This window comes from Pseudonaja textilis, chromosome 3, assembly GCF_049901715.1.
Source record: "Pseudonaja textilis isolate UNSWEBS1 chromosome 3, rPseTex1.2, whole genome shotgun sequence".
NCBI lineage: Eukaryota > Metazoa > Chordata > Lepidosauria > Squamata > Elapidae > Pseudonaja > Pseudonaja textilis.
In genome coordinates this window covers 69988152-70008821 of record NC_141992.1, presented here as the reverse complement: position 1 = coordinate 70008821, position 20670 = coordinate 69988152, and the positions used below count along the sequence as shown (strand labels likewise).

The 20670-nt window shown below is 34.1% G+C and overlaps 1 protein-coding gene across 1 annotated transcript in view; it reads right to left on the bottom strand.

Moving 5' to 3' along the window:
- The window catches only part of MIGA1 (mitoguardin 1), a 39457-nt gene that overhangs the window by 12375 nt on the left and 6412 nt on the right, over window positions 1-20670 (bottom strand). Inside the window, exons 4-9 of the mRNA XM_026700212.2 lie at window positions 18111-18247; window positions 17693-17819; window positions 16817-16953; window positions 15966-16089; window positions 2120-2220; window positions 79-197 (exon numbers count right to left, since the gene is read on the bottom strand). Of these exons, the coding sequence (XP_026555997.1) occupies window positions 79-197; window positions 2120-2220; window positions 15966-16089; window positions 16817-16953; window positions 17693-17819; window positions 18111-18247 (745 nt within the window). The remainder of the gene's footprint in view (window positions 1-78; window positions 198-2119; window positions 2221-15965; window positions 16090-16816; window positions 16954-17692; window positions 17820-18110; window positions 18248-20670) is intronic.

Genomic DNA, 20670 nt, shown 5'->3' with positions numbered 1-20670 from the left:
GCATATATCAATACAAGTTCTGATAACATTTTAGAAATTCTGCCATAAGGATTTTTAGAAATGTAAAGACATTTTCACCTTAAGACACGTGAATAAATCTTGCCTTCTTCTGCCATGCACAAAGCTTCTTCATATAATGGGAAGTGACAAAGTGAATCCAAGTGATAATAGTTTCGGCTCTCTTTGTGTTCCGTAAGCTAAAAAAAATAGTTTTATTACCAAGTTACTTTTGCAAGCGTACCTTTGTAGTCACCTGCTTTTTAATATCACTTTACATTACAAAACATTATGAAAATCAAATATGTAAAAGAAAAGTTAGGGTAATACGTGGATAATAGTCATGCTACTTTGTAAAAGCAGCAAAGCAAAGAGAAATTAAGAATAGGGAAATAAGCATCCACAGGAAATTACATTCTTGAACAGCAAAAAATAGCTTTCTCCCCAAAATAGGGATATCTATCCACAATAAATGCAGAAAAGAATTAGATATTTACACAAACGTATTTCAAAAGTCCGAAGTAATATAAGTGACTGAAGTGGTCTGTAAGAAGGGATGGGGCAAAGAAATATGAAAGTAAAAAATTATAATTTTGTCTCATTAATTGCCTAACTGGAAAGGGGGATTCTTTTGTTATAAAGAAAAGTATCAAAGTGTTTTAATAAATGAACTCCCAAAGTAAATTCCAGGACAAGAATGTAATACAATAAAACCTAATAAAATCCAGCTATAAAAGTCCAAACCATAAAACATTACAACCATTATTAAACTTTGCAATTTGGTAGTCAAAAATAGCTAGATGAATAATTGCTTGATTTGAGAGAATCCCTTCATAATGGCATTCTGCAACTCTCCCATTCCACATAGAAAGCACTCCAGAGTGAATGTTTCTGCCACATCACTATTATAGACATATTATCAAACTATACTAACAACATTTGAAGGATATAATAAATAGATGGTCCTATAGAAGAAAGCAGTTTCCCAGATAACCTGGTTTAGGGCTATACAGATTAATAAATGAAGAATAACTTCCTGGACCCGGTTTAGTAGCTAACTGACTGCCAACGGAGAGCTTTCAATAATATTGCTTACCGAAGTTAGATGGCATTATTCTCTAGTAGGTAGTAGTTTGCAAGTCACTTTTAAGGGCAGAATATTAATTTTTTGACATTAAAAGTACAATATGTATCTGACCTACACCTACAAACAGAATTTTAACCAATGTTTATAGAACAATTTAAGATGAGCAATTAATACTGTAATTAACACTGTCCTTTAAAATCATCCCTTTCTCAATAATCTAGTAAGTAAATCTATACCTTGAAATTGTTGTTATATTGCAAAATAAATGACAAGATGAAATCTAATTTCCAGATGCCCCAGATTAAATGTCTTTCAGGGAAATAAACATTACAATTCCAACAGCATAACCACCTGAGAACTTGAAAACTATCATTTTTCTTGCAATGTTTTTATTAAAAAAAATGACCACTGGAATTCATTAGGCATCTTTCCATGAATTTATGGAAACATTCATATTCTGCCACCCTAGCCATAGACATATGCTTTTCCACATGGAAAACATGTGAAGAAGCATTCTAGTGGTACATCTGTGAATATTTCATTGTATGTGCTCTTGATTGTTATGTTGTATGTTATATATTCATAATTATTATGAACCAGTTTGAGTAGTGCTTAAGGCATCAGGGTAGAAGGCATGATGAGACCATGAGTTCTAGTCCCATCTTAGGGACAAAACCAGATGGATGACCTTGAGCCAGTCACTTTCATAGCCAGTCTCAGCCTTAGGAAGGAAGCAATGCCAAATGAATTCTGAAAAAAAAAAAAAAAAACCCTTGCCAAGACAACTGCAGGTACTTGCCCAGGCAACCTGTGACACAATTGAATGGGGGAAAATTGTTATGTGTATTTGTAATATTTAAATGTCATACAATTATAATTATTCTTTACATATCTGTGAATCTGTATACATACGTCAAGACATTTTGTTCTAGGAAACTTAATTAAAGACCAGCAGAAGCCATTAATTAATTGAGCATAAGCTCTCAGGTGCATGATAATTAACACAATAAGACAACAAATGTTGTCTCATTATACCTCAGCAACTGAAACAAATGAATCTGTGGATCCAATGCTTGTTGTATCTTGTAGACTGAATTCATCTGTAATGTCTTTCATAGTATTATCCATTTGATTACCTTTAAAAAAAGAGAAACATGTTGATTAAATTTTGAGTCTTCTTTAAATCCCAACAACTATGACTAATTTTATTTTATTTTTATCTTAATTTATTATCTGCTTTTTCCAAGATGGCTGTTTGAATATTGATAGGCTCAGATACAATGGTAATTCATAAATTATGCTACAGAAATAACATGGCTGGCATCACATATCACTTTTAGCCCAAACCTTCTGAATTGTATTGTTACAACAATATCAAATCCTAGGCTTTAGAGGGAAATTTGTTAAAGAAAACTTCAGTATGACTCAGCTTAAATCTTAACTGATACATTTATATTAGATAGACACTAATCACACCAGAGAGCTTTTAAATTAACTCCTAAAGTAGCATGTCATATGCAACAGTATTTGTTCTGTTTCATATACTATTTTTGAAACCGTATTCTTTTGCCATTTAAAAAATAAATAAAGTATTTTACCAGGTTCTCAGCTGTTTGGACCCAAAGCATGCAAAGTAAAACCACATTATTAAAGAAATAATTTTATTTTTCCTTAATTTTTATAATAAACTTCCAAAAGTAAAATGCTGTTTTCTTATTATGCATTTGGACAGTAGAAGTTATATATAAACAGGAACATTTAAATTTTCACCCATGTCTTGAAAACAGAAAAAAAACCTTATTAATACAGACATTCATAATAACACTTTGGGGAATTAAATGTTTGAAACTACAGTATACCAGACCTCTTTGAAACCTATTGAATTTCTGCCATATAGCTGTGATCTGCAATAGTAAGTTATAGAACAACTTTTGTTTTTCTCTTCTCTAAAAAATAATTAGACTGAAGACAGATGTTCACTGCTGTAAATTGCAATGATAATCTTTAGTGTTCAGAATTAATTCTTTAGTCAAAGTTTCCAAAATGAAGTCTATGGAAACATGGTTGTACTACAATTAGTACATAAAACAAAGGGACAAAAATAATACATAATCTGTCTTTTTGTACGTAACAAATAAGAGACTTTAGAAAAATTATGTTTTTCTAATATACAGTACCTTTAAAGGACACTGAAATGGTTTTTAGGAAGAAAACAGAGAAAAACTATGTAGATTTCAATTATTTGGACTGTACATATATAGCACATTTAACTAGTTGAGATGGTATCTTGGATATTTTCTGAAAATTATTTTCATAGTATATTACAAGTGCAAATCTGTGAGACTGAAAAAAGTAATCTGTTCAAGAAGAAAGAAACAAGTAGAAGAAATACTCATTTATTAGAAAACATAACTGGTGCTTAGAAATAAGTTATTAGGTTAACAAACGGAGTCATTTTCAGAAAAATACATATAAACATATATGAAAAGCATTATATTTTTCTCTGACTGAATCCTTCAAAACAAATCCCTGGCTTATAACATCATATATCAATGTCATCACAGATTCAGATTTTTCACATATTTTACTCCAAAAATCTGTGAAATCTCATATATTAATTATAGAAGACCAGAATAAGAACAGATCTTCAGGTCTTCTATGATTAATATATAAGATCTTGGAGGCCTTGGTAATCTCCTAGCTTGATTATTTGCTTGGACATTTCATTACTTGACTAGATAATATTATCAGTGCAAGTGAATGTGGGGTTTGTTCCCTGTTTATTCACAATGGGTTGCCCAGTCAGTGTTGATGGAGATGTAGTTTTCTCCTTGGTAATTTAGGTTAGTTTAGATTAGATTAGGATATTGTTTTCTGCTTGCTTAATTGTTTGGTGTTAATTCCTGCATATTTTTTGCTGGAGATGATGTGTTCTGGTCTTTTTGTTTCTTTTTTAGCATTTCAAATATGTTTTAATAGTATGTAAATGTGGTTTATCTCTATGTGTCTGGGTTGTTACAGTGCATTTATACTCATCTGGATATGAGAACTTGTCAACTAAATTTTGTGTCTGCTATTTTCAGGTCATGTTTATGTCAAAGAATACCTTGCTTTAGTTTCCACCATCCATTTCCAAAAAGTGAGTTACAACAATGCCAGAAAAAGCAGGGAGTGTCTTTGGGGACATATCATTTCATAGTTAAGATTTATAGAGAGCTTCAATTTGAAAATCCCATTTACAAATTCCTAACTATTGTAAGCAAATGCATAAAACTTCAAAAGTTCTACCCATCACAAAGCCTACTAGCCTCTATTCATAAATAATAAGCCAGCTGCATTAATTTCTGGCAGACTTCCCAACTTCTTAAACGAAGTAAAAGTCAACTACATGAAGGAGATTGCTTTATAGCTAACATTTTTCAATTTTATTAAATAATAGCAGCAACATTAATGAATGTCATAGATTTCTCAAATTAGTGACTCCCTCCATTTGCTACTAATGTAACATATGGCTGTAGGTCCTACTTGGGGAAAACTTATGACATGAATAAATTATTTGATCATTTAAATAAAAAAGCAAGCTAGGAGATGCTGAATATTTCAAAATCGCTAGTAATTCCTCGTTACAATAATTTTTTTTAAATTTAAAGACAAAACATTCAAGTGATTAATTTGATTACTTTTTGATTAATTTTTCCTAGACATCCATATGCTTAAATTTATAATGTACAAATGTTTAAGAGAGATTTAGATAGAGACACTGGCAAATGAAAGCTCTAGGAATGCACAGCTGCTTGATCCACCCTGCCTTCATAGGCCGTCGGTCCCAGATTTCTCACAAAGTCCTGAGTCTGTGTTAGTTACCTCACATGCTATCACCCTATTTATTTCAGAAGACATGGTTCTCAAATGAATCCTCTTGTTTTTAAGTGTCACTGGATTTTCTAAAGCTTATTCTCCTTCCAAAGCAAACTTATGAAGTTGAAAATTGGAAAGTAACCTAAAATCAGATTACTTACCTTAGCAAAGAGAAACAAACACATGGATGACTAAATAAATACATAAAGCATTTTATATACAAAAAAATTAGCATTTAGAAGAAAAGACACAAGGATCTACTCATTTTGGGAAATTATTACTGATTACTATTATTATTTAATTTACATGCTACTTCTCTGGTCATCATGTTAACAAATCTAAAATATAAAGTAAGTCATTTCTATGGTAATATAAGTGTGTGGAAGAGACAAAAATAATTCTACTTGGGTAGTTCTGCTATTTTCCTTGCAAAACTAAAGAAGTTGATAACTTTCTTAAATGTGTTTCTCATATAATTCCTCCTTTCTTGGGCATTTCCTTCTTTCAATACTAATATTTAATTGTTCTAATATTTACACAGATCTTCTCTACATTACCTATTTTTTCAAAGGAGAGGTTACAAGTATCCACAGAACTAAAGGAATATTATATTACTAATGAAGGCAAATAAACGTGACCCAGGATCGTGCAAAATTTCATCACCTTTTAAATGAAATGGGCAAACAAAATAACAATCCTACTGATTATTATCAGATCTACTATTTAAAACTGGCCTTCTCTGGCTATCTAGCCACTGTTTGTCCTCCAAGTTTATTCTAGTATTAATTCTACTCTTTTTTTTTTAAACTTTCTGGGTCTGACTACTATCATCCCAAGTTTCTGTTTCTACTTCAAACATTTCAATACACATTTTTTATCATTTTCACCACTATATAATTATTTGTGGTAAAATCAAAACAAGATTTTAAAAGGGGTTCTTGAGATACTTTTAAAATGCATACATACACTGTGTCCAAAAGTAGGAACAGCTTCAGTTAATTTTCATTATTCAACTGCCCTGTCTGAAACATAGTTTATCAGGTTTACAAAATACAATATTATTTGCAACCTCGAGTTATTTTTTTTCTACCGTCTTATATCCACAACAGAATTTTTGTGATATGAAAATAGTAGAATAATGGCATGGTACTTTTTGGCAGCTAATGGTCACGTGCTGTCTGTCTAGAAGAGCTTAAATGTCCAATTCAGAGTAAGCTCCATATCCCCAGACTCAAAGACACACTGCTCTCATTCCCAGCTTCCCTGACCTTCTTCCTCTTTGCTAAATTATTTACTGTATAATCCCAGTGCATTAAATCCTCATACATATCTAAGGAACATTTTTGTTACATGCATTCTACTCAAGAGTATCATTGCCTATTTCCAAAAGCACTTCTGAAAAACATGCTTAACAGGACAGTATTCTCTTCCCTGTTGGCCTTCATTACAATTAAAAACAGCCAACTTGATCATTTGATCACAATTCCCAGCAGCAAGGCTGTCCTGTAGTAGGCCATCACTTTGGTCAGCATGCCAAGTCAAGTCTAACTCTTTATCTGGACAGTTCACAGTTCCCATTGCCTACCACCTCCTGAATTAAAGAGAAGGCCCAAGGCCCAAGGAAGAATGAAGTGGTGTAAGAGTTTGCTCTATTTCTAGAGCAGGAGAAAAAAACTGTGATCAGTCTGATATATCTCATCCAGCATCATGTTCCCAGAAGAGAATGACAAACGGGTTCATAATAAACCTAGAAACATTGTGAGCTCTCTAGTAGGTAAAGGTAAAGGTTCTCCTCGCACATACATGCTAATTGTTCCTGACTCTAAGGGCGGTGCTCATCTCCATTACAAAGCCAAAGAGCCAGCGCTGTCCGAAAACATCTCCATGGTCATGTGGCCAGCATGACTAAACACCGAAGGCACATGGAATGCTGTTACCTTCCCACCAAAGGTGGTCCCTATTTTTCTACTTGCATTTTTACATGCTTTTGAACTGCTGGGTTGGCAGAAGTTGGGACAAGTAACGTGAGCTCACTCCGTTACGCAACGCTAGGGATTTGAACCGCTGAACTGCCAACCTTTCTGATTGACAAGGTCAGTGACTTAGCCACTGAGTCACCATGTCCCCGAGTGTGCTTTCTAGGTACTGCCTTAAAACCTTGAAGAAACAGGCATCCAACGTACTCAAAACAAACATGTTCTTTACCAGTTTCAGCTGATCAAAAAATTAAAATCCACACAGCACAGCAAATAAAGCTTAGATTGTTCACAAAGAGATTTCAGGATGAACATCTCATAATATTGTTTTAGAATGCTTTAAAACTTCAGCAAAACAAAACAAAGCAACAAAGGTTTAGCAATGACTTCAGTAGAGAGCCTTGGTGGTGCAGTGTTTAGAGTGTAGTACTGCAAGTAACTTTTGCTGCAGTCAGCTGCCTACAATTTGGCAGATTGAATCTCACCAGGCTCAAGGTTGCCTTAGCCTTCCATCCTTCCAAGGTGGGTAAAATGAGGACCCAAATTGTTGGGGGCAATATGCTAACTCTGTAAACCATTTAGAGAGGGCTGTAAAACACGATAAAGTGGTATAAAAGTCTAAATGCTGTTGCTATTTGGCTTCTCCACTCTTATTAAACATGAATGAACCCTGAGAGATTTTTATTTACATTCCCTTATGTGGGAGATCAGGAAAAGTAAAAGCCATATACATAAACATAATTTATACATAGTATAATTCATAAACATACTGGGCTTCACTGCTAAAAAGGAAAAAGTTCATAATTATTTTGAACCCACTGAGTTTTTTAATCTAAGGCCTATTTAAGAGACCAGAAGGAACAACATATAGTGCAGTGGTTGCCAACTGGTGGGCCTTGAGAAAATTTTGATGGGCCGCAGAGAAATCTCACCCACAGACCCCCACCCCCCCACAAAGCAATTAATCCAGCCTGCGCAGAAGGCTGTGCTGCCCACATGGCCCACAGGAACGCTCCCCACCCACTCACTCCTTACCCAGCAAACTTGCCTGCTAAAATTGCTATTTTTCCTTTTTCGACTATCATCTGTTCTGCTGTGCTGGGAGATTTAGATTAGCTAGGAAGCAGGAAATGGTTGGGTTTCTTGCTTTCTAGCTAGTCTTTAGATCTTTGGCTCTGCTTTTAAGTACAGCTGAACCTCCCTTAGGACTGAAGGTTTGCTTGCAAGCAAATTCAGTGCAGACTCATGGCAAGCAAATTTGAGAGACTGAGCTAGCTGATGGCAGATAGATAGATCACTGAATGATTCTGTGAGCAACTCAATCTGCCTGCTTTGCCTGATTTTGGGTAAAAATTGCTCCTTTTTATAAACATTCAATATTTATATACATGGTGTGTTGTGAGTTAATTTTGTGAGTTTGCTTGCTAGCAAATTTTATGTGACAGACTGAGCTAGCTAATGGCAGATAGATAGATCTCTGAATGAATCTGTGATTCTGTGAGCAACTTAATCTGCCTGCCTGCTTTGCCTGCTTTGGGTAAAAGTTGCTCTTTTTTATAAAAAATTCAATATTTATATAAATATTTATAATATTTACATACAAGCCATGCTCAGCCAGTCACATGACCACCAAGCCACATCCACAAATTAGGCCACGCCACAGAACTGGTTAGTGGTCCCTGGGATCAAAAATTATGAGTTTGATGGTCCCTGAGGTCCAAAAGGTTGGCGACCCCTGATATAGTGTACACATTTCAACGTTTTCCTGATATTTCTTCTAAGATATTGTTCAAAGAAGAGCCTGGAAGAGTTCTTTTGGAAGACACCAATTCAAGCCACACATTGACTAGCTCCTATTTGGGACATTCTTTTTAAATTACAGAACTGTATTCAAAATATCCTTCAGCTTATTTAACTGTTATATTGGCCTGTTGTTTTCCTTCCCATTTGTCAATTCCTTTCAGTTACATCCTTCTTTTAGGTTTTGAAACTTCAACCCCTTTATTAATACTGGCATTTATTAATACCAGTATTACCACTTGATATGCTGCAGAGTTAATTTGAACATGGTGTTTTGCTAGATAACTCAGAGCAAAGAGCTATATTTTCCCCCTTCCCATGTGTCTGCTAATTCCCCTCACAGTCATTGTCCACATTGGGCAGCTGTCCCTTCAGGCAACTGTTAAAGGGGAATACAATCGCCTAATTTAACTGCCTAACATTTTTCTGGTACCACCTTCTGTGCCACCCAGATATCGGGAGTGAGAAAACTTAAACATCTGACTGAAAGAGAACATTAGGAGGATCTGATCTCTCCAGTATACTTGAAGAAGGAGGATCACTAAAAATTACAATAGAAGCCGGAATACAAACTGATCATGAAATAGTCTACAAACCAAAGGTGTTTTTAATAGGGAAAACAAGGAAATAAAAAAATATCAGGGAAAAGAAGGCTGTTTAAGCAGGTATAACAGTAGAGAATGAAAACTTTCAAGATTTTTTCCAAATAAAAGAATATTTTAGGTTTTCAGAAGCTACCAGAAGTAGGACATCATTTAAAGAAAAGCAGAGACAATAAGCTATTTCAGAATATTACAGAAGAATAAGAAATATTTCAGAAAAATTAAAACAACTGTTTCTATCTGCAATTGCAACAGAAATTATAGGCTTATGCATTCAAAACCCAGTTAAATAAAGGTATAACTATCAAGACCAACATTTGTAGTTTCTTATTTTCAGCTAAATTGACTTCTTTAGATGTTATTTTAATAAGATTACTAGAAACCTGTGAACCATTGGATCATAATTTTAGAGACATTTCCCTACCAGATTCATTGAGGTCTTCAACAATTATAATACTGCAAAAGTTTTTAAAACTTCAGGGAGATATTCAGATATTCATTTTGAATTATGTCATAAAATGTTTTTTTACATTTGCAAAATTATTATTCCACCGGGGTCATGAATCCCAGATAGTGGACACATTCTGTAAACTAGCCCATTTGAGGTAACTTGATTCAATTTTTCCTTATGATTCACTATTTTGCACAGTTAAAAATTACTGAAACAAGAATCTTAATAGATTAAAAAATCATAAATTTAAAAGCTGGCAATAACAATCTGGCATATGATTATGCATTTCAAAATCTATTTATCCATTACTGATTTAATACCACATGACCTCTAAACAGGCCACTCCTGTTCCAATTTTTTTTAAAAAATAGACCATACCAATTACCTTGCAGTAAGCCTATATGAAGGACCCAAGAGATGTATTAGTTCCTAGATAATATGTCAGTATAACTCTTTCTAGAAAGGCCCTAAGAAGAATATAATCAAACATCTTAAGTAGAGACGTTTCCAAATTCTATTCATTGCATTTGCATTGGTTTAAAAAGCAGCTTGTGATGATAGCAAAACAGGTATTATGCATTAATAGGAAAATCTATCAAACAGCCCTTTTTAAGTAAAGCTGGCTGACACCGTGCCAGTTTTAAGGTAGGGACTTAAATGCTTTTAATCTTGCAACCAGAAGCCTTAACAATACAAACATAATTTTATAATATAAAAGAAACATAAATAAGGACATAGGAATTTCCATCCTAGAAAAGGAAGGACACAGAATAAAAAATTGAAAAGACTCAATAAATAATCATGCTGGGATTTTTTCTGTTAAAATACTGAAGTTTGCTGATGATACAACAGTGATTGGTCTCATTCGAGACAACGATGAATCTGCATACAGACAGGAGGTTATACAATCTGCCTCATGGTGTAACCGTAACAATCTGGAACTGAACACACTCAAAACTATAGAAATGGTGGTAGACTTTAGAAGAAACCCTCCCATACTACCACCTCTTACAATACTAGACAACACAGTATCAACTGTAGAGACCTTCAAATTTCTAAGTTCTATCATATCACAAGACCTAAAATGGACACCTAACATCAAAAACGTCATCAAAGAAGCACAACAAAGAATGTTCTTTCTGCGCCAACTCAGAAAGCTCAAATTGCCCAAGGAGCTGCTGATACAGTTCTACAGAGGAATTATTGAGTCTGTCATCTGCACCTCTATAACTGTCTGGTTTGGTTCTGCAACCCAACAGGACAGACACAGACTTCAGAGGATAATTAGGACTGCAGAAAAAACAATTACTACCCACCTGCCTTCAATTGAGGACCTGTATACTGCATGAGTCAAAAAGAGGGCTGTGAAAATATTTACAGACCCCTCACATCCCGGACTTAAACTGTTTCAACTCCTTCCCTCAAAACGACACTATAGAGCACTGCACACCAGAACAACTAGACACAAGAACAGTTTTTTTCCCCAAAAGCCATCACTCTGCTAAACAAATAATTCCTCCAACACTGTTCAACTATTTACAAAGTATACACTACTATTACTGTTAATCTTCTCATCACTCCTTATCACCCATCCCCTCCTACTTGTGATTGTAGGACTGTAACTTTGTCACTTGTATCCTTACGATTTATATTGACTGTTTCCTGGTATGATTTGATTGTTGATTATACTCTATGACTATCATTAAGTGTTGTACATTATGATTCTTGATTTTTAACGAATGTACCTTTTCTTTATGTATACTGAGAGTATTTGCACCAAGACAAATTCCTTGTGTGTCCAATCATACTTGGCCAATAAAGTATTCTATTCTATTCTATTCTATTCTATTCTATTCTATTCTATTCTATTCTATTCTATTCTATTCTATGCAAAAATATTAGTCTGACAACAAACTAGTTGGAAACAGTTGTGTAAATTTCATGACAGGGTCTTAACACAGGGATTACTTAACATGTAACAATAATGTGACTGATGAAATTCTGGGCATTATCTATTATTGGGACTTGCTATAATTTACATTAGCAGCTGTATTTTTAATTAGCCTTAAATACTGTGCATACTTCTGTTGTGATTAAATAAATATATCTAATTAACTTGCTTTTGGTGAATGCATGAAAAAGAAAAAATGAAGTGGAAGGAAAAGAAAACCTTCTGGGACTAGAATGCATTTTAATTCCTGTTCCAAATAACTGACTGATTAATTTGGCCTTCCTACCATCTGTATGGGCGGGGGGGGGAACCCAGTTTACATTCGACCAATGTGGAGTTCATAATTAATATTTTCTAGGAATAATTTCTAGGAATATTCCAGGAAACCCACATATGATATGAGAACTTTGATTGTGTGGCAGGGGAGGGGGAGGTGAGTCATCTTTCAAATCTTAACTCATACACCTATCTTGAAGCTGTGACTAACACCAATGAATGATATGTGGTATATTACTTTGGAGCAGCTAAACTCTGAATCAGGGAATCCAAATAAAACTCAGCTGTTAATTCAGATCTAAGTAACCTACTTCTCACAGCTTGTGAAGAGCAAAAGTATATTTATTTATTTATTTATTTATTTATTGAATTTATATTGCCACCTATTTGTCCATGGTGACTCACGATGGCTTACAGAATATAAAACCATATTTAAAACAATAAAAACTAACAAAAAGAATCAAATAAATTAATATAGTACAATATAACAAAATTACCCCCAACTCTCACCCCCTCCCACCCCGATGACATCAGATCACATTTCCCATTAAGTGTCATGTTCAATTTGGCTCAATCTTCAGACAGACGAGACTAAGAAAACAGAAAGTCTTAAATTTTTTTAGCCTTACTGACCCAATTCCTCCTAGTGTTGTTACATTACTAAGTTTTTCCTGCCAAATTTTCTTTCCATTATTGTGCCTGAGTTATGCTGTTTTTGGCAGGATTCTGCTATTTTGCAATGCCAAAAAAAGTTGTTGCTAGATCTTACCTTGTGTTCTTCAGTTAAATAAACTATACTTTGTGAAATATGGAACATAATAGATTGATGGACTTGATATTGTTTGTGATTCTTATTTAATATAAATTGTGTATTCAAAATTTGAAGCCAAAGAGAGAATTCTATCAAAGTTAGTCTGGTAATTCAAGTCTAAAATTTCACTTGATGGAGGAAAAAAATAAACTGATAGGGAAAAAAAGTTTACTGAAAACATATTATCTAATAAAACACCAGATTTTCCATATTAAATTGCTTTGAAAATCACATTGACCATACGGTGATAGTGAAGGCAGAGATATGGATCCAAAAGTAAGTTAAAATAGATATTTAGCCCTGCCAACACATCAAATGTTTTTAATTTCTAGGGAAATAGTATATAAATGTTTGCAATATTAAATACAGACATGATATTAGCCTTCATACTACAAGGAACAAATGGTTAAGTAAGTAGAAATTGTAGGAACCTTGGGAGATTATGTAATTTTATAATTCACTATACTGCAGACAGGGAAAACTAAAGGCAGTCAGATTAGAGTTTGATTTCGGTTAGATCTGATTTCAATAAGCTAAAAAGGAAAAAGGAGAGATCCTGAAAAATGAAATAAAGGCAGCCCAACCACAAGAAACATGGAAGATACCTGGTGAATCTGGTATAGTTGCATAAAGTGCTTTTTGACCAAATGAGAAACAAAAAGAACCACTTTTAAAAATAGAAAGGGGCATATAACTAAAAGAGATTGTAAGGGAATAGCCCAAATCAGTAGGGATAAGGTCAGGAAGGTTAAGGCTCAGAAAGATGGCAATGAACACCATTTTTTTTTAAAAAAAAGCTTTGTATGAGTATATGCAAACAAGAGGAAAGTAAAGGAAGGAATGCTGCGTGGAGAAGATAGCAAGATGATGATGGCAAAAGGGACAAAGCGTAACTACTCCATTCCTATTTTGCAACTGTCTTGTCACAACAAGAAAAAGTGGTCCAACCTGTCAGAAACTGCATCATTGTAGAGGAATAAATGGCAGAAGACAGAAGATAGGCTTAAGGCAAGAAATGCAAGGTTCTGCATGTAGTAGCAACTTCAAGATAAGCAGCATTAAATAAGCTACTAAAGACAAAAATATTTTGAAGCGCCTTCTCCTGATTTTATAATGCCGTCTTAATTTTAATTGGTTTTCTAGATTTGATGTAAGCAATTGAGAGGTTTTTTTTAATGCAATGGGATAGAAATATATTAAATATCTGACTCAACATAATGTTTGTGAGAAGTATCTGGATGTCCTGAAAGAACACAAAGTAAACTTAAGCCAGAATTGTGCTAATCATATACTTCTATGAACTATTTTTAAACTTCTCTCCCACCTACATTAGATGATGAGATCTATTGGGGAATACTCTACTTGATAGAGGTTCTTTCTTGTAGTCTCACCAGAGACCCCACCCCACTAAGGAGAGCAGTAAACAATAAAATACCCAAGATCTCAAGAGAATGAAATATGAATATGTCCTCTTTGGAGCTTGGTGATAAATATGGAAGATCATAGATTTATCCCTATATTTTTTTTAAAGGAGCTATAGTAGAAGCTAAAAAAGATGCCCTCTAGAGATTTGGAGAAGGGTGCCATCTGGGTTCATCCAAGACCTATATTTGACAACTTTGTATGTCCACAGCAAATAGGAATAAATTAATTAAAAGATCAGTTATGGTAAGTATTACAAAAGGGCATGCTAGATACAACCTATTTAAAAAGCCTTTCGCTTTTTTCTATATGCTGTTTCAAGAAGTTGAATTTTTCATACCTGGGACCACCAATATTATATAGCTATGATAAACATGGGTAAAAAAAATGCTATTTCTTCATAAAAGAAGATTCTTTTTTTAAACAATAATTTGTAATATTCTAATTATGGCTCAGACATACTATGAAATTTATTCAAGTCTTTGAAAATAGTAGAAGCTACTGACTTGTCAGGAAAGAAAAATTAAAAAGGGAACTGACATTGATCATGGGATATGTACATCAATTTCAACTTGTTGCAGTATGACTTATAGCATGGGATCACAAGCTCCTTCCTAAATTACTCTACAAGGTGCTAGAAAACTAAATTTAAAGGTGCCTTATCCAAGGAAATACATTCAAATGCAATATCAAAACAATAAGAATTCTGACCTCTGGTGGCTTTCTTACTTCAGAGTCATAATTTGGTATCAGAAAAAGCATGGCTTACATTTCAAAGAGATGAGTTGCTTGGTATATTTATAATCAATTCTACCTAAGTCTTTGGTTGCTAATTTGTCAAAGTTAAGAATTCGTAGTTTAATAAAGGGAAATTACCTATTGACTCTGATAAAGTCTTCATGCATTGGAATTCTACTAGTGGCGGCTTCATGAACATGCTCATACAGTTTTTTTGGCTGCAAAACAGAAGAGACTTGCTATTGGCTTCTTGTGGGATATTGGTTCGAATTCCCAATCTAATTTATATCCCAGATAATCCCTAATAATCTCTCACAGAAATACAAACCAGGTCCAATCCTACCAACTTTCCAAGTCCAGGTAAGATTAAAGAGGTGCTATCACCCTCAAACTTCTCTTGGCTTCAATCAAATAGGATGACAATGTGAAAAGCAAATTTCCTAGGAACAAACTGGGATCAATATAATTCATTTTTTTAAAAAGACAAGAGCAAGTCTTAACATGCTTTGCTAACCATACACTGCATCACTTAAGAATCCACCAAAGGTTGTATACTCTTTTATTGAGATTGATTTTATATTTAATTGGCCACTACCTATATAGTTATATGTACCAAAGTAGATCATTGGCTAGCAAACACCTGTATTTTATTTGCATATATCTATTTAAAAAATTGCTCCAAATATTTTTGATGCTTACTTTCATGATTATGGAAATAAATCCAGCTCTGTGGGTCTTTTATGTAAAAGTAAGAAAGAAAAATACAAATAATGCATTTACCATTATTCCAGATCCTCCTTAATTATCAAGTATAATAATTAGCTCAGCCTTCTCTAATTACGGCCCTCCCAATTTGTTGGATTGTAATAATTCTCAGTTAGCACAGGTCATTTCTAAAAAGAGTTACAATCATGCAGATCTGGATAGTATTGAATTGAAAAAGTGAACTGTATTATGTCCGGAAATCTGGAAACTTGAAAAAAAAAAACACCTCACCAGCCTCATTGGCAAAAGATCCTGGGTCAGATACTCCAAGGGAGGCTTCAAATTCTTCCTGAAGGCGGTAAGCTCTCTGGAGCAAAAGTTCAAGTTTATGTATAAACTCTGCACTAATGATATCCTGTAAATAGAAATTGCAAGATATAAACTAATATTTTAAGCAACTAATGGAATTGCTGAAATGATTTGCCCATTTGATTAATTTACTATGATGATTAATTATTTATGCTACATCATATGCAAGAACAGCAGGATTGGAAGAATTAAATAAAGAAGCAGTTAGCTTATTTACCCAGTCAAATTAGTCAATACCAACATATTTATTTCTAGGTATATCATACAGGACAAAATTTTTCATCTGAGGTCACAGAGCTTCCATAGATAATAAACGAGTTTATAATACGACACAAAAAATGTTATATGTATGTATATAACACACATACACATATGTACACACATATCTGTACACACACATATGAAATTTTTGTCCCTAATCAATGAAATGTTTACTTTTTTATCTCTGAGTTTATGGGTACTTATTTTTGATACCTCAAAACCATTATGGCAATCATCATATTAACACAAGATTTGACACATAAAATGCTTAAAATATTTTGATGCTAAAATTATAACAAATAGTACAATTTGATATTGAGGAAGAATGACAATATAAGCAACATATTCCTGGGAGAGCATTTATTTAAATTGTTGATACAATCTGCCTTTCTCAATGTCCTCAGTGGAAAATAGAATATACAGTTTCAATATTTGTATTCTCTCCTCAAGTCATATAAAGCATGAAGTTACCTAGTAAGCAGCAAATGCTGTGTGTACTGACATCTTCTTACCTCTATATGTTCTTCTGCAATAGCATCACCTGCTCCAAGCTTGATACCACCACAGCTGGCTTCATCCTCAACTTGTCTGTTACGAAAAGTCAATGCCTGTTCCCATCGTTGTAGTGCTTCTTCAAATAGCTCCATCCCTGAAAAAAATGGTGAAGTTTACTTATATCACACATTTTCTTTGTTTTACTGCAAGTGTCAATCACTCTTCCAGGAGCACACTGTACTAGATGTACCAGATAGGAAATCCTGAGAGAGTGTCAAAATCCCACAAGAGATTCAATTAGCTGTCTTGTCCTCCACAATTTATTTTTCTGAAGGTGTATTGGGAATACAGCTCTTAACATCCCAGAAAGTATAGTCAAAAGGGTTAATTAGATGGATTTAGGTTCTTAAACACTTCAGTTGATGGAATAAATACCTCATATTCTTAGAAACATAAGATTGAGTGGGAACATTGAGCACAGAAGTCAATCTTCTGCTTTGTGCAATAGCCCATCCTAAACTAATTCAGGGATTTGAAGAACGCGATCATGACGCTTTTAAACATTCCTGAGACAACCAATTAAATAAATAAATGGATCCCTGAACTAAACAAGCTAGCATTCTCAATTGAGACACAAATGACCAGGTTCACATTATCCTACTTGCAACACAGTATGTGAATACCTAGCTCTCTGGAGAAATATCTAATGCTGGGAAAGGTGGAAGAAAAGAAAAGAGAACAACCAACAGCTAGGTAAATGAACTCAGTTACAGTGGCAGTGGGTACACTATTAAAAGACCATAAAGACCAGGTTAGAGACAGATCACCATGGACAAAATCTACGTGGTTATACTGTACTTCTAATAATAATACCATAAATATTATATATTTACCCATCAAGTATAGATTTTCTGGAGTAGTTACTGGAATATTGACTAACTTCATATTATCTTCATCTGCTTTATCCCAGGAATTAGAATTCACACAAACACAACTAGGACAAGAGATGGCACTGTGGGCCTAATTTAAAAAGAAACAAACATGTGCATATAAGCTAAGAGAAATATAATAATATATTTCTAGTAGTTATATTTTATTCTTTGGTTTCATGAAAAATAAGTATAAAAATGAGGAAATCAGAAATAATTGTTGGCCTATAATAATTGATTTCCCTATTCTAGGAAAATAAGCAACAATTTCTTTGGAAATATTCATATACTATTTTTAGTAGAAATGCTATATATAAAGCAAACAACCATCTGTTTTTCATTCCTAAAATACATATAATAGTTCTCAATAAATCACACTTACTGAGGCCAAACTCTGCAGGGAACCAGAATATTTATTGAAGAGATCACCACTGGCATGGATGTAAGATTGAAAACCTTTTTCTTTGATGGAATTCAGTGAAAGTGTCAGATTTTGTTTGCTACTGGAACAACTAGAATCTGAGGAGAATGAATAATAGTGTTAGCTTATGTGCATTTTCTTTTCCATTAACTAAGGAAAAAGACTTTAGAAATACCTTAAAATAATTATTATTCTAGAAATACGTATATACTATTAATGCTACATTATGGATAATGAGATATTATCCTTCCACCCTTCCGAGGCTGGTAAAATGAGGACCCTGATTGTTGTGGGCAATATGCTGACTCTGTAAACTGCTTAGAGAGAGCTCTAAAGCACTATAAAGCAGTATGTAAGTCTAAGTGCTATTGCTATTGTATACGTGAGCATTGATCATCATGTTTTTGTCTATTGTTTTCTGCAGGGAATTGTGCACATTTTACGGACAACATAATTTGAGACTGTGAAGTAAAACCACTATTTGGTGCGTGGTTTATTAGTAAATATTATAGTGGAGCTAGAATTATATGGAGGCAAATCCAATTAAAAATGTGATTATGTGGAGGGCAAAGAGAAAAATAGAAGGAAACAGTTACCATGGCATTAGTCAGACAAGCAGGGCCTGAATGCAGGCAAAGTAACTTGAGAAAACATCTCAGTTAAGATACTCCATAGTTCAGAGACTTCCGGTTTGCAGGGCTTCGGCGACAAGCAGGAATCCGCGATCATGCGCGGTTTCTGCCTGGCTTACTGCTGGAGCATCCTGAGCCAGCTGGCTTCAGGGCTAAGCCACCCCGTAGAGGTGGTAAAGAGGGGGGAGATTCCAGCAGGGTCGAGGAAAGCTGCATCTTTCCTCCTTAGCTGGCTAAACTCCCTTTCCCGAAGGCGGTAAGAGCGGCGGTCAGAAATGGCCGCCTCAAAGAAGCACTCATCCGAAAAAGAAAGTGAAGGAGGAAGTTAAGAAGTGAAAGTTTTGGCTGACCGGGATAAGAAGCAACAACTAAGGTATCCTGGAATTTAAATTTCAAAAAAGATACATCGCTCCCAAAGAGGATTTGGAAGCAGTGAATAAAAGTGAAAAGGGAAAGTTTATTTTTTTCCACCCTCCTTCCTTATGTTGACAGCGAACAGAGATGAATGAGAAGTTGGAAAAATCCGCTTTGACATGAATAGGTAATTAAACTGGAAAATTAAATGCCAAGGGGACAATAAAGATTTCTGAACACTAAAAAAAATATTTTTTTTGCTGTAAGTGGGAAGGGAGAGGAAAATAATAAGAGTAAGATTTGGAAGGAGGAGGCTGCCTAGAATTCAAAGAATCTAAAGTTAAATCTTAACAAGACTTCTAAAAGATACATTCTAACTGGAGCTTTGTAACTAAATAGTAATCCCAGGAAGAGAAAGTGAAAAAAGAAGAAAGTGTTAAAAGAAACAGCTTGTGTGTATTTGGATTGCTTGGTGACTTTGGGACTTCTGGAAATTATATTTGAATGATTAAAAACACTTGGGTAGTTGTTTAAATTTTTTTTTTACAATGGCATCACTTGTGGATGAACTGAAAATGGAATTTAAAAAATATAAAGAAGAGGAACAAGAAGGGAAGGGCTCTCTTGGCTCCGTTTTTCAATTCTTAGAAACGGCGATTTGTTCCTATGAGAAACTACAAGAAAAGACTGTGCAACAAGAAGATTGGGACAAAGAAGAAGCCATCTTTAATGAACAAGTAACTTTACCTGGGGAAGAAAGGGAGGGGGGGAAAGAGAATGGAGAATTTAAGACCTAAAAAAACAACCAAAAAAGGGAAAATAAGGTGAAAAGTGGATATAATGTTAGAAAGCAACAGAAAAGGGGAACACAGAAGAGGGAAATGAAGGTGGAGAGACAAGGGGGTAAAAAGGGCAGACAGAAGAAGCAAGGGAGGAAGGATGGGAAGAGAAGCTACAAAGGAGTGGAGCAAGATGTAAAGAAACAGGACTTATTCAGAGATAATGGGTAAAAATTTAATTGAAAAAGCGATTCTGCAAAGGTACATAAGATTGTATTATTATATTCGTATTAGAAATAATGTTAGAAAATTGGAAACAACATATGATTAAAAAGTGGGATAAAATACTCAGTGTAATTCAGTGAAACTTTTGTGAACAAAATAAATGAAATGAAATAAATGAGAGAATTGAATTAGGAAGGAATGGGAACATTTTAATGACACAATGTTTTAAAATATAAGTGAACTGGGGGGGGAAGTAACTATGGGAAGTTTACAAGTGTTCCCATAGAAGCATGATACCTATTTAAAAAGTAATGTGTAAAATGTTTAAGATTTAAATGGATATTAATATTAATGATAGAATTGAATTGGTATGGATTGTTGTTTTAATTATATTATATATTTATTATTTTTTCTCTTTTTAAAATATAGTGTGTAGCTTTAGAATATACTAAGCAGAATCCAAATGGAAGTTATGTATTATATTAAGTGTTATAAATTTAGGGGAAAGATATAAAGGCGTCATACTTCAAT